This window comes from Panthera pardus, unplaced genomic scaffold (genome assembly GCF_024362965.1).
Source record: "Panthera pardus isolate Hobbes unplaced genomic scaffold, ASM2436296v1 HiC_scaffold_21, whole genome shotgun sequence".
NCBI classification, from domain to species: domain Eukaryota; kingdom Metazoa; phylum Chordata; class Mammalia; order Carnivora; family Felidae; genus Panthera; species Panthera pardus.
Window position 1 is genome coordinate 12,029,166 of NW_026526777.1, and position 16,907 is coordinate 12,046,072.

At 46.5% G+C, this 16,907-nt stretch overlaps 2 protein-coding genes across 6 annotated transcripts in view; one reads left to right on the plus strand and one right to left on the minus strand.

The window, feature by feature from the left end:
* RAB3GAP2 (RAB3 GTPase activating non-catalytic protein subunit 2) overlaps positions 1–12,582 on the plus strand; it is a 102,280-nt gene extending 89,698 nt beyond the window's left edge. For 2 of the 5 annotated variants that reach the window (XM_053908962.1, XM_053908963.1), the window contains exons 29-36: positions 907–969; positions 2,441–2,476; positions 3,695–3,769; positions 4,267–4,485; positions 7,514–7,603; positions 7,861–8,082; positions 8,968–9,126; positions 9,536–12,582. In XM_053908962.1, coding sequence (XP_053764937.1) covers positions 907–969; positions 2,441–2,476; positions 3,695–3,769; positions 4,267–4,485; positions 7,514–7,603; positions 7,861–8,082; positions 8,968–9,126; positions 9,536–9,691 — 1,020 coding nt within the window. In that variant the 3' untranslated portion in view covers positions 9,692–12,582. The remainder of the gene's footprint in view (positions 1–906; positions 970–2,440; positions 2,477–3,694; positions 3,770–4,266; positions 4,486–7,513; positions 7,604–7,860; positions 8,083–8,967; positions 9,127–9,535) is intronic. The other 3 variants (XM_053908964.1, XM_053908965.1, XR_008424542.1) reach the window with 2 other exon arrangements.
* Positions 12,583–12,786: 204 nt separating this feature from the next.
* IARS2 (isoleucyl-tRNA synthetase 2, mitochondrial) overlaps positions 12,787–16,907 on the minus strand; it is a 63,764-nt gene continuing 59,643 nt past the window's right edge. Inside the window, exons 22-23 of the mRNA XM_019465662.2 lie at positions 14,886–15,030; positions 12,787–13,275 (exon numbers count right to left, since the gene is read on the minus strand). Coding sequence (XP_019321207.2) covers positions 13,130–13,275; positions 14,886–15,030 — 291 coding nt within the window. The 3' untranslated portion in view covers positions 12,787–13,129. The remainder of the gene's footprint in view (positions 13,276–14,885; positions 15,031–16,907) is intronic.

Consider the following 16,907-nt stretch of genomic DNA (forward strand, 5'->3'; position numbering starts at 1 on the left):
GGACACGGGGCTCGATCTCATGACTGCAAGATCATGACCTGAGCCGAAATCAGGAGTCAGACGCCTAACCGACTGAGCCACCCAGGTGCCTCGCACCTTATTATTATTTTTTTTAATCTTTTTTGTTTTAAGTTTTATTTATTTTGAGAGAGAGAGTGGAGGGAGAGAGAGAACGAGCACGTGAGCGGGGGGGGGGGAGAGAGAGAGGGAGAGGGGGAGAGAGAGAGAGAGAGAGAGAGAGAGAGAGAGAATATATCTCAAGCAGGTTCAGCACTGTCAGCACAGAGCCCAATACGGGGCTTGAACCCACAAACCGTGAGGTCATGACTGGAGCTGAAGTCGAAGTGTACAAATGTACAGTTTCTCATCAATCTTTGGATGTGGGGCTAAGATATTTTCTTTGAGTAGGACTGCCACCCTACTTTGGTTTTCCTGCGTAAACCTCAGCCCTAATGCCTGGCCTATGATTTCTAGATCCTGATTCTTTAACGTTGTGATGCAGTCTGAGTGCAAAATGTTTAGATTTTATAAGCTCTGCCCTCATCTTTGTAGCTGTCCCTCTGTCTAATCCAGTAGACATCGGTGTTAAATCTCCACAAATGTTTTGAAAGCCTTCAACCCGGTAGTTAAATAAACAACTCCCTTTGTTTCCTCACGTTTTATCAGTTATTTCATTAAGTTGCATAATTGCGACATCACATATGACACCCAGCGTGAGCAGCTTGGGAGCAAACCCAGCACCTGGGCAAAGACTGCAGCCGGTGGGGCCCTGCCCCCAAGCTGGGCGCCAGGCCGTCGTCACCGTCCCCAGGCCCGTCCAGAGGGAGGTTCATGTGGCTCAGTTAAGCGGATGTCAGGGGAGTTACCGCTGTAATTACAACATGTTCTTTCTGATGTCGGTGACAGACGTTCCTAAGCCATGAGCAGCGCTCCATTCAGACCCACTTTGGGCCACAGCTCCTGTCACCGGTAACATGTTTTTCTAGTTACACCTGTTTTTCCCTGTGTGCTCACCTTCCTTGCCTGCTTAAATGTTTCTTTTTCGAAACTCACTCCTGTGGCCTTTCTGATCCCGTTCTGTTCACCTGCACCTCCGACCGCTGCTCTTTTGGGAGAATAGTGACGCAAGAGTTCTGCGTGTATGTTACTGCTTAGTGTTCTAGCATTCTCCCGTCCCCGGTCACGCTTGAGCCTCACAACCTGGATTTGAATTTTTTGAGCAGTCCTGAACGAGGAGGCAGAGAATTTTGATGAGTCATTTGACAAGTATTGATTATGATGAGTATCTCTTCTGTGCCAAGAACTGTGCTAAGTTCTATGGCCGCAGAGCCAAAAGCCCCAGTCCCTGCCCTCGGAGGACTCCCAGTCCACAGGGTACATAGGCTGCCTTTGGAGTGGAGAAGAGGAAGTAAGTAACAGACCAGAGGGAGGGCTTCTGGGCTGAATTTTGAAGATGAGAGAAGAAGAGGCGTAACAACAAAGTCGTGGACACGGGAGGCTGTGTTTTTGATTCAGAGCTGCGAGTAGCTTCGTGTGCTTGAAGCGCAAGCTTAGGAAAGTGCAGGAAGCAGGGCATGAAGTACTTCCTGGGTAGGCTCTGGATTTGGGGTTTTCTAATGGTACGTGTAGACCACTCAGCGTAGGGCACATACGGCAGGGGGAGGGTTGTCAGTGGTGGCCCTTCTTTGTCTTGAAGACACTGGGGCAGCTCGACGGAGGGGAACGATAGGTTCAGATTTGCATTTTAAAGGCAACAGGGTGAAATGTTGGGATTGGGACGGGCTGGGCTTGGTCGTGTGAAGGCCATGGCAGTCATCTCAGGAGAGGCAACGAGGTGAAGCGGCCTTTGTGCTGGAGTCCCATCCCTGGTACTTATCACTGCCTCCTGTGAATTCTGATCAAGGCATGTTCCTGAAGAGCAGAACTTTCCGCTCCCACTTATCACCTTGGTAAAGTGCACGGTGGAATCTCAGTGCTTACGGAATCAAGAAAATCAACCAGTTTTCTGAGCTAGGAATTTAACTTCTGTCTGCATTAGATTGTCTCTCCTTACCATTTAAAAAATTATCGTGTGTCTTTATCAACAGGCAGAATTCTTAGCTGCTCTTTATTCATAACCTTGAGTTTTGTTCTGGGTTTGAAGGCAACACAGTTACTTGATTGTACAAATTGATCACCAGATTTTTAGAGGTTTTTTTTTATTTAATAGTTCAAAAATATTTATTTTTGAAAGGATTGTTTGGGGGCCCAGCGTGACATATTTTCATAATATATGTTTTAAGTTCTACCACTCATTTAAGTTAAATGAGCAGAACCAGCATTTATTTATAGCTCGATTTAGGTTTTTTAAATTTCGTTACTTTTTATTTCCTATACCATAGTAATGCCTTTTTTTTTCAATTGTTAAATAAATATAGTATTCTGTGTCCTTTTGCCTTAGGTTGGAAAATCACCAAAGGATAGGTTATGCCGCAGGGTAAGTGAATCTCCTTTAACTGGATGTATAGTTAATCCTGTGCTTTACGTAGGTACCTTATTAACTTCAGGCAGGGGTGAACTTTGCCTTTGTTACCGTTTTGGTGACCTGTCAGGAGATAAAGGTGGAAAGAGAGTGTGATACTAAGGAGACTGGTCACGAACTGCGGCCGATTTTAATTGACCTTTCCAGGTTGTCAGATGCCCTGTGTCAGGTGAGTTTTCACAAGGTGTCTTCAGTCTGGACCGTGGATGGGAGGGCGCCAGGCTGCCTCGGCTTTGCCGCGCGTGGTTTCTGCGCTTCCTGACGGCGGCAGCCAGCGTCCGGTCGAGGCAGATTCACGAGCAAACGTAGCCACCTTTATGTAACCACCATTGTACGAATAGTCTTAAGCAACATTCCAGCCCACGGATACTGGGCTTCTGTTTGAGGCCAGTGATTAACAGTGCAGACTTTTGCTTGAAGCTTTGAAGTATTCTTATTACAACACCTTAGGAAGGAACGGGGCACGTGCATGTAGCCGTTCTAGGCCCACAGCCCTGAAGAGCCGCCTCTGTCGAAGATTCTTCCGCTGTGCCCTCGAGAGTGGCTCTGTGGCTACGGTTATACCTGTGTGCGCTCTGGATCCCTTAGATGTGAGGGGCTTATTGGTTGGTTGTTTATGTTGACTCCAGGCAGTGGTACCTCGTAGGTCAATCTGGAGTCCGGAGGAACGGTCTGGTGCCCACAGCACGGGTCTGGTGTTCAGTTCACAGGCTCGAGGATTCAGGTTTTGTTCGGAGGGTTCAGCTCCGTCCCTGAAGGATGCTCCAAAACCAGAGCAGGTTGTTTTCTCGCGACCTGACAGATGGGGCTTTCGTGTGTGCGTCTTCCCGTGCCAGGGTGGTGTGTGTGGCTGTGAGGTCTCGCGCAGGTGGCCGTGACGTGCCTTAGCGAGCCTGCCCGCAAGCAGAGTGCCACCGTCCGTGGCGTCTGATGACACCGTGTCTTTCAACACACGAAGAACACTAACTTTCATAAAGTTGATAGTGGTACCATAAGTTTTAAAGCCCGATTTAAAATTAGTTGACGCTCAAGAAAGGAATAAAATGTGCCCGTGTCTTCCTGTCTGTGCAGTGCAGACAGTTACATAGGCCTGTTTTTTATTTTTCTGATAGTAAGTGTAGCAGCTTTGCTTCTGGCACTAATTATGTTCCTTTTAAAAAAAAAAAACAACAGGATGTGGGGATGAGCGACACGGCAATGACCTCTTTCCTCGGCTCCTGCTTGGATCTTCTTCAGACTTTAATGGAGGTAAAAGAGGTGTATTTGCATTCTGAACTGTCTAAGACAGTAAATGTTTTTATTTTTTTATTAATTTTTTTCAATGTTTATTTTTGAGAGAGGGAGCACGAGCGGGGGACAGGCAGACAGACAGGGAGACACAGAATGCGATACAGGCTCCAGGCTGAGCTGTCAGCACAGCGTCTGATGTGGGGCTCGTACCCATGAACCATGAGATCGTGACCTGAGCCGAAGTTGGACGCTTAACTTACTGAGCCACCCGGGCACCCCTAAATGTTTTTAAAATCATTGGACTAGAGAAAAAAGTTTTTTCATTTATTCATTTCTTAGTTTTGACTTAAGCCCCCCAAATGGTGGTTTCTTATAAAGGATTAGATTTGTTGTTGTAAATCGGAGGTGCGGGGACAAAAGGGGTTTGTACTTCCCACTGGTAAAGCTCGTTAACGTGTTTGCAAGCTGTTATCTCTCCGGTTCTGAACACAGTTCTCTGTTCTGAAAACACGTAGGCCGACGTTAGCAGGGATGAAATGCAGGCACCTGTCCTGGATACGGAGGACGCGTGGCTCGCCGTCGAAGGACCGATCTCGATCGTGGAGCTGGCCTTCGAGCAGAAACACATCCACTACCCGCTGGTGGAGCACCATTCCGTCCTGTGCTCCATCCTCTTCGCCATTATGAGGTTTTCTCTGAAAACCGTGAAGCCGCTTTCACTCTTTGATAGTAAGGTAAGTCCCTCCGAGGACGCCCGAGCCACCTCGGAGCCGAGGGTCTCGCGGGACGAGGAGCCAGACTCCTCTTTCCTACTTGAAGTTGCTCGGTACTTGTGTGACTCAGGGGGATCCTGTCTCTCTCAGAATGTGCTGTGCGACCCCAGACACTTCATATCTAAAATCTGTCTCGACCCCTTACCCGCACTCTGCCCTTGACCTACGCTGCTGTCCTCCTAATCCCCGGCTGCGCCCGGGCGGACGGGAAGCCTTGAAGGTCTCTTGCTGTCTCCCCTTCGAGCCCCTCTCGTCGATTCTTCCTGAAACCGCCTCCGTCCGTCCCTCCCCATCACCCAGTTCAGGCCTTCTGGTCTTCCGCTTTCTCTCCATCCAGTCAGTCCCACGCTGCCACAGTTCCCTTTCCAGAACGCACATTTACTCAGACAGGATCCAGACAGCTGGAGATGAAAATCAGAAGTCAGGCGGTTGGCCAGCTTTATTCCTTAGCCTTTCACTGACAGAAGCAGAGTTGGAGAACACAGCTTAGCCTTGTGGGAAAGTGGTGTATTTCCCCCTCAGTGACTCACGTGCCTGGGGCACGGCTGGACTCGTGCGGGCTGCCCTTCAGGCTCCTGCTCCCTGCACAGAGGCTGCCCCCTGAAGAAGGAACGCAGGGAACGCTCAGCAGCTTGTCCCGAATTCACAGGTCCCTTTAGCGGGGAGAGCGCGGGTGGGGCGGGAGACGCCGGCCCGTTACTGCGCTGGAGGCAGAGGAAGGCTCCCCGCACCAGGGGCTGCCTCTCCTCCCTCCACCCGTTCCTCCGTGCACCTGCCCCTCAGCGACTCCTGATTACCCCCTCCCCGAGAGCAGGCAGACACTTTGCCCTCTTCTCACCGCGGTGGTCCGTTTTCCTAGACCGTGGTTTTGCTGTGGCCACAGCTTCTGCGTGTTGTCCCTTTCTCACTTAAGTGTCACCTTCTCTAGGTCTTGGTCTGCACTCCCTAACTTACCACGTCTTCGCTGTTCCCCCGGCTCTGTGCCATGCCTGGCACGCCACAAGAGCCCAGTAAATGTTTAATAAATTTAAAATTAAGGAGACGTTAGAGAAGCGTCAGCGTCAGCAGGATGCAGAAGAGGGGAGACGCGGCCGTGGTCTGGGGACCCAGTGACAGCGATGAGTCGCTGAGGGTGTGGACTGGGGAGGAGGAAGTCGTGGAGGGTCTGGGGGAACCCGTACCATGAGGACGGGCTGGGAAAAGTGCCGCAGGACAAGAAGGGGCACCAGTTCCGTGAGCTCCCAAGCTTGGAAGGCTCGTGGCTTCCCAAGGAAGCCCATGTAGAGGGGTTTTGGATGTGTTGAGTTAGGGGGTAGATATAAACAGAAGTAGCTATGTTTTAAGAAAGTTATTTTCACGTTTAAATCTCAGTAGTTGACCTTTGAAAGGTAGAAGGCTGATGACAAATTTTTATCTACCTCATAAAGTAACGATATAGTTTTTACATTTGTGAACATGGATTCTGGATGAATGTTTATAGCTTGCGTTGATGTTTGTAAAAGCAGAGGGTAAATTTCTTTTCTTTAAAGAAAAACTAAAACCGCGTGCCCAGCTCAGTAGTCCCCTCAGGGAGCTTGTGAGACCAGAACACGTATTGGACAAGCCCGGTGGTGATGTTAGTCCCGGCCCAGGTCATGCCGGGATGCCCCGAGACAGCTGTGGGACTCTCACGTGCAGAGGCGGTGGGGTTTGGCTGGTCAAACCGAATCCTAGCTCTGCCATTTCCTGGCGATCTTCCTGAGCTTCTCCTGGCCTCCGTTTTCTCATTCAGAAGTGACGATTCTAGTACCTGCCTTACGGTGGTTCTGAGGGTTACGTTCACTTAACACGAAGTGCTGAGCGGTGTCGAGAACGTGGTAAACAAATGGTGCTGTGCTAGCTGTGCATACGTGTTCCCCGCCCAGAGGCTCTCACGTACGGTAGACCCTCATTAGAACTGAGACCACCAGGCGGAATCTAGAGAGTAACAAATTGTGCGCGAGTTTGCGGAAAAACTTTGAATCAGCGATGTCTGTACTGCGGGGCCTTGCCCTAGGGAGTCTGCTGTTTCTCCTCACTAAAGGATGAGTAGCTTTATCCTCACTGGCAGTCACGCTACGGATAACCTTTGAGTCTAGAACATACGTTAGAAGATACCCGATGACTGTCTGCAGGTGAACACACAGCAGCCTGCGATGGTGGGGTCGTTTGTCCAAGATAACATGGTGGCAGGTGTGGGCCTGGGACTAGAAGCTGGGTCTTGGCAACGTCCGGAGGCCAGTGTTCTTGGCTCTGTGTTACACTTCCTTCCAAGGAAGTTCTGAAATCCAGCTTTCTGATGTTCTGCTTCGCCTTTTCAGACGCACATCCACTCTCTTAAAGATGTCTTCCGAGTTGAACAAGTGTTTTTAAAAGAATTCAGAGTACACACATGTCTTTGTTATCTATTACTGCATAACAGATTATCTCAAAATTTAGTGGCTGAAAACAACAAACATTTACTACCATTTTCCTGGGTCAGGAATCTGGGTTCTGCCCGCCCTCCACCCCTTAGTTAGGTGCCTCAGGCTCAAAGGCTTTCAGGAGTCTTGAGGTAGGGTTTTAGCCGGGGCGGCAGTCCCATCTCGAGGCCGAAGTGGGGTGGAGATTGGGGGATCCGCTTGCGGGCTTCCCTCAGGGCAAGGAGCGCGAATGTGAGCACCCAAATCTGGAAGGTGACACGCTAACATCTCTGCTCTTCTGCCGGCACCAGGTCCGGCCCCCACTCAAGGGCAGGGGACTACCCGAGGCCTGCAGAGCAGGGGGAGGGGGATCATACCTTAAAGGCTGCCTACCGTATACTAGATAATTATTATAAAAATTAAGTGAATAAAATTCTGAACTGTTACTGTTCAAGGAGAAGAAACATCAACCGTGACTTATCCATTAAATGACTAAATTTTAAAATCTTTTGTCTTGCCTTTAATAGTAATGTACTCATCAGTTTTTTTGGTCTTTTCTTTCTCTTCAGGGGAAGAATGCATTTTTCAAAGACCTAACTTCAATTCAGTTATTACCTAGTGGGGAAATGGATCCAAACTTTATTTCTGTACGACAACAGGTAAATTACAATTACTGGATTTTGTTTGTGTGTCTCAGAAAGTAATAGTAAATAAAAAACGTAGCAGGTCTTAATTTGACGACCACTTCCAGGGTATTCTGGAGAGCCATTTTTCCTTTCAAGTATATATTCCTCTTTGATCATTAATTTTAATGGAAAAGCTACCCTGATTGAGAGGAAAGCCAACAGTTACTTTGATTTAGACATTTTAAAACGAGATATACTAACAGTGCTCTGTGTCCTTCTCCATTTTTGAGTTCTTACTGAAAGTCGTTAGTGCAGCCGTCCAGGCCCAGCATTCGGTCATGAAGGACAGAGAGTCCTCCGAAGAGGCACCGACCACTCCTTTTGGGAGAGACCAAGATTGGCCAGTTCTGGCCGTGGATTTGGCTCATCACCTTCAAGTTAGTGAAGATGTTGTTCGAAGGCATTATGTGGGGGAACTCTACAACTATGGAGTTGACCACTTAGGAGAAGAGGTAATATCACCCTAGGAGCGGGAGGTGGGGGCTCAAGTTAGAACGTTTATAGTTGGAGTAAAGAATCAGAAAAGTCTCCAGTTAAGCTTTTTGCTTTTCTTTCTGTTAGAACTTCTAGGCCCCCAAATAAAAGAATATTAAAATATAAAACTGTAATCAGTTGCCCGTTTCTGGTCTGTGTTAACAGACTGTTCCAGTGTGTCAGGCCTGTTCTATGCAAAGGGCACAAGAGTAAAACACACAGACCAGATCCCTTCCTCGTGGGATCAATAGTCTGCTGGTAGCAGAAGAGCACGCTGACTTCTGTACTGAGAAACGCTGTGACGAACAGTGGTGGTCAGAGGTGACATCTGAACCGAGCCCCCGAGGAGAAGATGCAGCCAGTAACAGAAAACTGGGCCAACAGAGCTCGCGGCCCGAGTAGCGACAAGAACAGAGGCCCCGTAGCGGGACTAGCTTGGCAGCATGCCAGGCCAGAAGGGCCCGCGTGGGGGACCGTACGTAGCACGGAAGACGTCAGAGACGAGGCGGGAGGTCGGCAGGGGCCAGGTCCTGTCTCGTAGCTCGTGGTGATTCAGAGTGTGTTCGGAAGCCATTAGAGGGTCGTTAGCAGTCATGATGCGATTTTAGGTCCCCTTCTTTGCCGGAAATTTAAAAACTGACTCTTCCGGTCATATTAAATTAAAAAATTAGGGGATAAGAAAAATTAGGTGATGAGGAGAAATCTGAATTTGAATGCCAAATTTGATTTGGACTTTTCTTCTTTGGTTGTATACATGGCCACAGCTCAAAAATGAACGGGCATCTCTTCACTGGCAAAGCCTTTCCTAGAGTAAATAAGTCTGTTAGCTCTTACCGTACGTTTGTCCACGTTCATCTCCTCAGGCCATCCTCCAGGTTCATGACAAAGAGGTCCTCGCCTCTCAGCTGCTGGTGTTAACAGGGCAGAGACTGGCGCACGCGCTCCTCCGCACCCAGACGAAGGAAGGCATGGAGCTGCTGGCCCGACTCCCACCCACGCTCTGTACCTGGCTGAAAGCGATGGTAAGTACGAGAGCGTGGGATCGATGAGGCCACTGGATGCCTGCCGTCTACCTGTCTGTCTGTCTGTCGTCTGTCAGAGACAGTAAGCGGGGGAGGGGCAGAGAGAGGGAGAGAATCCCAGGCAGGCTCTGTGCCGTCAACGCAGAGCCCGACGTGGGGCTCGATCTCACGAACCGGAAGACCGTGACCTGAGCTGAAATCAAGAGTGGGACGCTTACCTGACTGAGCCACCCAGGTGCCCTTGGGTGTTTTCTCAAATGCATATTTAATAACGGTTAAGGAGAAGATTTCCAAGTTTAATTTAGGTCCAAAGAAAAGCATTCTTACTAGGAAATAACTATTCTGATAACTCTGAAGCGACCAACAGTTACCGTTGTGTATGACTGGTTATTTTTTGTTCCATTTGCAGAACCCCCAGGATCTTCAAAACACGGAAGTGCCAATCGCAACAACAGCTAAACTAGTACATAAAGTAATCGAGCTGCTGCCGGAAAACCACGGGCAGTATAGTTTAGCCTTACACCTCATTGAAGCTGTGGAAGCCATATCGAGTCCTTCTTCATGACACTCAGCCAGTTGTGAACCGCCTACAGTTGTGAACAACACGAATTAGTGCATGGTGATTTTACATAGTAAGATCTGGAATTTTCTGGAGGGAGTGTATCTTTTTTCTTTTGTAAAATAAAAACACATACTACTTTTAAAAGTGCAGTTCTGGCTAAATCCACTCCTTTCGTTAATATTGAAGATAAAATATAAACAGATATCAATGATACCATTAATTACTAACAGGTGTTTTACTGTTTATTTCTAACGTAAGCACTTTAAGTAGCTTTATTGGTAAACTTTGCTATTTCAAATGGGTTATAATTTACAGATTATGTTATGATCAGAGTCTATATTTTGTACTTGAAATGTTATTGTAATTAAATTTAAACGTGTTCATGTGTAGTCCCCGTCAGTAAAATGAGGGAAACGACCCACTCGCTTTTGTCGGCATGCTCCAGTCCCACACCCGGGCCGCCGCCTGGAGTCAGGACGCGGACAGGCTCTTTCCCAGAGGTTACGCTGCCGCCACCGGAGGATGACCTTGCTTTGGAGGAAGAACGGGTTCGAGATCATCACATTCATCAGAAGGGACGCTGAACAGAACCTCAACCTGCTGTACTTGCCAACTTGAGAATCCGCGACGCAGGCACACGGCAAAGTTAATTACGGTGTAAGCTGAGATTTCCCTTTGCCAAGATTCAAAGTTGTATCCCCATCAGGTGATTGTAAAACTGTACTATCTTGTAAAATTTATGTTTTAAAAAAAGGGCAACGATGCTAAAAATTTAAGTCCCGCTGTATTTTTCCTACAAGTGTTTAGAAACGTCTGCTTCTGGGATATGGTAATGTTCTCTGTTCTTGGGAACAGCCCAGAAAAGGCTCGGTGATAATTACGGCTCCGCAAACCTACCTCACAGCTGGGTGGAGAGAATAAGATGATCTTGTGCCCTAGAGTGCCTGTGCAGTCCAAGTGCTGCATAATTACTTGTTGAGTAAAACCAGATTAACCAAAACTCTGTAAAAGCTCCACAAATACCAAGTATAACGGTATATTTTTGGAATGTAGCCATATAGTGCAATTACTGACCTCTGTCATGGATCACGGGGGTATTCATAGTAACTCATTGTGATACAGAAGTTTGTTTCGTACTTACTTGTGAGAAGCCAACTTTAGCGATTGGAGAATTGAGGAGCATGCCCCTCGAGGACTAAAGCAAAAAGTCTTATGTCTGAGGATCCTCAGAGGATATCCTAATTCTTTTTAACTAAAAGATAACACCCGAATACGAACTGAACAGTCTAAGACTTAATAATTACCGTCTGATTTAAAAATCTTGAAAGATAAAGTTGGAAGACGTCTCGACTATTTGGGCGAGGGCCCGTAAGCCTGGTCGAAGGGCCCGCTGTACCGTGGCAGCACTGAGAAGGACCGAAAGCTAGCCCAACGTCTCAGCCTCTGCTTGGATCTCCGCTGCCCCATCCAGACCCATTCGTGTGATTTCTCGTGAACCTACCTAGCTTTATGTAGTCACTTGTTATATGCATCCCAAAAGCTTAGTCTGAAAGTAGTTATGAATTTTGGGGGCTGGTCAAAGAAACTTTAAATCCTCACCTTGATCCAAGTGTCATTTCTGGGGGAAGGGGTACCTAATGAGCATTTTAGAGAATAAACCTGGTTAGGCTAATTCTGGTAGGACTCATAATCAAATTTGGGGATTGTTGAGAGTAATAAGCTAAAATATGGCTCATAGAACTGTACCAATCGCTGAATTACAAATCTCTCTAGTTACATTTGTGATCCTAAAGTGGACCATTCACAGAATTTTAAAATTGAATTACATGGTTAATTCATGGCTACATGGTTAAGAAAAGCAGCTAGGGGCGCCTGGGTGGCTCAGTCGGTTAAACGTCCGACTTCGGCTCAGGTCGTGATCTCACGGTCCGTGAGTTCGAGCCCCGCGTCAGGCTGTGTGCTGACGGCTCAGAGCCTGGAGCCTGCTTCCGATTCTGTGTCTCCCTCTCTCTCTGACCCTCCCCCATTCATGTTCTGTCTCTGTCTCAAAAATAAATAAACATTAAAAAAAAAAATTAAAAAAAAAACAGCTAAATATTTATTACCTGTTAGCCACAAATAAAGGAATTAAACTGTATGTAGACTAATGGGTGGTTTCTGGAACAAAGGTCGGCTGCACTTAGTGATGGGAAGCCAAGAGCCAGTCGTGTTTTCTTAGTTAGAACTGCCACCCCCCTCTCTTCACTAACATTAAATAGGCATTCTGTCCCTTGTTAAGTCCCACTATATAATGCTGAAGGAAAACAGGAATGTTCAAATCGTCGTAACTTCTACGTTACAGGTTGTGTTTAGACGCAGACCTAGAAGAGCCAGGGCAAACCGGGTGGGGAAGAACATAGCACTGACCTCCTAAATGCTTCCTGCATACTATTGCAAAAATGAGAAAGGAAGTTTCACCTTTGTTATAAAAACTCATCTAAGGTCAAAGTAAGCACCGTTAAATTGTCTTCTTTAAAAAAAAATGGTTACAATTTAAAATCAAAGGAAAGATTTAATAATACGAAGCTTACGTGGAATATACCATTCACTTACAAGTTGCTGCGGCTCCTTCATTTGTAAGAGACAGATCTTTTTAAAGTACGCCGAAGCAACAGTGAAAGCCCTTTCCCACGCTGACAGCAATGAGTTTGTTGGGCTTCTAAAAGTTAGATTTCCGCTGATAGAATTAGCCATCCCTCGCAAGGTTTTAACCCAATACTGAATTGTTTATAAAACGCTCTTCTCTAATGTACTGTAAGTAGTGACCCTCTGTACATACTTCCGTTTTCTGTGTCTGTTCCTTGGTGTGAACTTACGGATGTTAGTGAAATAAATTTTCAGCTTTCATGTTTCAACATTCATAAATACAAGTATGAAGTTTTTTTCCGCTCTTGTAGGAGAATAACAAGTTTGGTGGCGATGTGTTGTGACAAGGTTGACGTTCACTAGTGAGGCAGAATGAAATCACTCTTTTGGTCTCTGAAGGGGAACACGCACCTCTGCCGTTTGCCTTCAAAACCGTATTTTTTACTTGATTTTTACAACTTCACCAGTATCGGTAATTTTCCAGATGCCTTTATTTTTAGACATTAGAGAACTTAAATCCTGAGTCAAGAAGATTTATAAAATATAAAACATTTTCCGGTCAGCCACCTCTGAAGGCAAACATATTCAGTGTCTCTGTTCTGAACAAATCCATTATGGATACGTCCAGATCCGTCTTCGTACGTATATTTTTCTGCATGTGTGTATATACATACACGTTACTTTTTATCAAACACAGGACAGACTGACAGTTCTGAATTTGCCCCTTCTCCTCCGCCATTTCCTCTCCCACTCATTACCTAAATCTTGGGTTTCTTGCCGGTGCTGGAAACGCTCGACCGTGAGCAGCAGCGTGACCTATTCCTTCCCGGCGACGACTCGTGTGCACCGGGGGCAGAGCGCGTCTGAAGAGTCGGCGGTGTACTTCCAACAACGGGGGCATTTTTCTTTGGTGGTCGGCATGACGATTACTTTATAGGAAGACTCTTCCCGAATATCCCCACCTGGGAGAGAAAGGACACCAAGAGGCTTTCCGACGCGCCAGTCCGCTTGTATCCCTAGCTCCCGATGGCTCTGCCGCCGCTCCTTTTTTGAAACTTCTCCTTCCCCTGGTAAACCGGCCGTTCCTACTTCATTTGCCTCACACGCGAACGGCTATGACGGGGGACTCACGATCTGACGACTGAGGACGGCCGAGGAATCGGGAGACCCTGAGTGAGAGGTTAACTGCTCTTTCTACAAGTCACTGAACTGTTACCTCCTCAGGCAGAGCAGAGCAGGCCTTCTAGCTCTTATTTAATCCAGGTTTAGTTCTGACAAATTACTTTGCCTCTCTAGCTACACAAGAATTTGACTTAAAAAAAATTTTTTTTTCACATTTATTTTTGGAGAAACAGTTGAGACAAAGCGTGAGCGGGGGAGGGGCAGAGAGAGACAGAGACACAGAATCGGAAGCAGGCTCCAGGCTCCGAGCAAGCGGTCAGCACAGAGCCCGACGCGGGGCTCGAACCCACAGACTGTGAGATCATGACCTGAGCCGAAGTCGGACGCTCAACCGACTGAGCCACCCCGGAGCCCCTACGTAAGAATTTTTAACAGTTGAAAAATTCTAGTGACAACTGCAGTGTGCCCACTTAAAATTTCTTGGTTTGACCAAAAGAAAACAAAAATTTCTCCATTATCAGTGCTCAGGCTTCAGACTGAATACACGTAAGAAAGTTATTTTCTAGCCATGATACAAACAACGTACGTTAACATTTTGAGAAGCAAGTGAGAATCTTTACTACGTGGTCAGGGTTTCCAGGCCTCAGATTTACACTGATGCCCATAAATTAGCCTCACGCCTCCCGATGGCACCTGACAACTCTGGAAAACACAGGCAGCATCCCCTTCCCAGAGATCCCGCATGTTATTCTCTGTTAATGTTGCTGTGCCTCCGTCGCATCACCGACAGTACTTGCTTGGGAGAGAGACCGTGGTGGGCACGAGTTCGTAAGACATCTTCCTTAACCCTTCATTAAGAATGCCTACATCTTGGGGCGCCTGGGTGGGTTGAGTATGACTCTCGATTTCGGCTCACGTCCTGGTCCCAGGGTCGTGGGATCGAGCCCCGTGTCGGGCTCTGCACTGAGCATGGAGACAGTCTCTCTCCCCGGCTCTGGCCCCTTCCCCCGCCCGCACTCTCACTCTCTCTAAAATAATTTTTTTAAAATGGCTAAATCTGTTAACATAGGGTGGGCAAAATAAGCAATTTCAGAGTCAACGCTGGAGAAGGGCGGGCTAGGCAGTACTAGGGTACTGAGTGTCAAAGGACAGGAGCACAAAGAGCCAACGGGAGTGAGTGAGGCCAACTAACTTCACACACAATGACAACTACAATTATTCACAGGACAGCAGGGAAGCTCTCTCCTCTCCCTAGTCCTGGGTTCCCAAGGTCATCATGCAGGACGCTTCTGAGAGCTGGCTTAGAAACTTGAGCCACTTCCCATAAAAAGATGTATTCCAAGAACATATCTGCCTTTAGAATACCCCTAATCCACGGGAAAGCTGGAGATGACCTTCGATTATCACTCAGTTCTCCAGGTCCCTCTCGTTACTGTGGCCGCCTCCTTACCTTCCAGGTTGATCAGAAACGTCCCTTTGCGCTCAATCACATCTGTCGTTAGTGTTCGTGGTTCCTCAGGGAGTAAAGTTGTCTGGGAAGCCATCATTAATTCATTCAACTGAGAGGTGCTGGAAGTCTCCTCAGCTTGTAGCATCTGGGAACGAGCATGTCAAAGTTACCATCTCAATTTTTACTGCCAACTGAGGTCGTAAGAATAAATGCTACAGACTCTTGTGTTTTGTGAGTAACCCTTTGGTACCAATACCTCCTAAATCCATTCTTAACTAGAATGAAACGCTTCAGATAAAATCTTCCAGTCAAGGGGCACCTGGTGGTGCAGTCGGTTAAGCGCGTGACTCTCGGTTTCTGCTCGAGTCATGATCTCACAGTTTGTGAGTTCAAGCCCCACGTCGGGCTCTGTGCTGATGGTGCGGAGCCTGCTTGGGATTCTGTCTCTCATTCTCTCTGCCCCTCCCCAACTTGTGCTCACTCGCGCGCTCTCTCTCCCTCTCTCTCCCTCAAAATAAATTTTAAAAAATTAAAAAAAAAATCCAGTCAGTAGGTATCTCACTATGCTAGATGCTAAATGTCCCTTATGATTAGAAACACAGTGTTTCTTATCCCCATTTTCCAAATGAGGAAAGCCACTTGGAGGGGTGCACTCACCCACGGTTCTCAGGCAGCAGGTGGGGAGCTGCGATTCCAGCCCAGGTCTAGCGGCCTCCCGGCCCAGACTTCTTTATCCTGCCCCTGCCCCCCGCTTTAGGAGAGGGGTCAAGACGCTACATGAGCAGACCTGCTTTCAGCAACACAGACCAATGGAGGCAACTGAATTACCCCCAGAACTCTTAAGAAGTACTAGAAAGCTGGGTGTCTGATGAGAATTTTTCCATTTTTCATTGTAATTCTGCTTTTCAAAATGAGTTAGTAAGCTAATATGGACATTCCTTTAAAAAAAAAAAAGCTCAAGAGAAAACAGGAGTTTGAGGAAATTAATTTGGTTTTAACAAATTCATGTAATTAGTAACTGATAGATCCAGGACTCTATCATCTGACAGCTACCTAATATAATTCCTAAGAAAAATACATTCATATTTTTTTAAATCCCTAAGTTTTTTCCAATGTAAATGATCCAAACAAGGTGTATTTTTTTAACTTACTACTCAGAACTAATGAAGTCAAAAGAAACATGACATGCAGGAGAAAAGCCCAGTACTAGGCTGTGTAGCCTTAGCTCGCTCACAGTTGCAACGGTCCTCAGTTTCCTGCTCATAAAATAAAGGAGCCTGAGCCTGCCAACTGGTAGATTTTAAAACGTATCTTACTGAAATTCTCCGCTATGGTCAACGATCTCCTAGAGACGAGCTGTTTCAAGCCTCAAATCTTAATTTAATCACATTACTAAAAACTTAAAGTGAGCTTACCAACCAAATGAGATGGTCATTTTTCAGAAAACTATGATAGCAGTAAGACTTCTAAAATATAGATTATCAATTCTCTTCTCAAGCATTGAAAGTAGAGAAAAATCTTGAGCCAGTATGTTAACATAAAAGTCAATCTGGCCAATGAACCCCTAAGAATCCCAAGAAGAAAATTCTGATGGTCCTTTTGGAAATAAAAATAGGATGAATGCTTTCAGAGAATGCATGCTGATTTGCTACAGCAAATGAATTTTCTTCAGATTTCCTGAGAAAAAGATTGAAATCCGTTCTTGGATTTGTTTTGACAAAATTCGCAGAAAACTAAACCCTGAACACAAAACTCTCAATTTTTATGTAGTGGAAACTAATGTCATCGGTTTCTGTCACATCCAAGTAGGCCCAAGGTTTTGCATTTCAAATAGGACTTTATTGCACCTTCCCTGCCCCTCTGGTAAAGTACATACTCTGTAGAAGGAGGGAAAGGAAGCACAGAAAAGTAGGAAACAGAATCTGTGATAATATCAGGGTTACAAGATTTGGAAACTACAAAATCTTACTTACACGGAGATTTTTAAAAGCCAAATTTCAGGTGAGGCTGTAGGATCCTAAC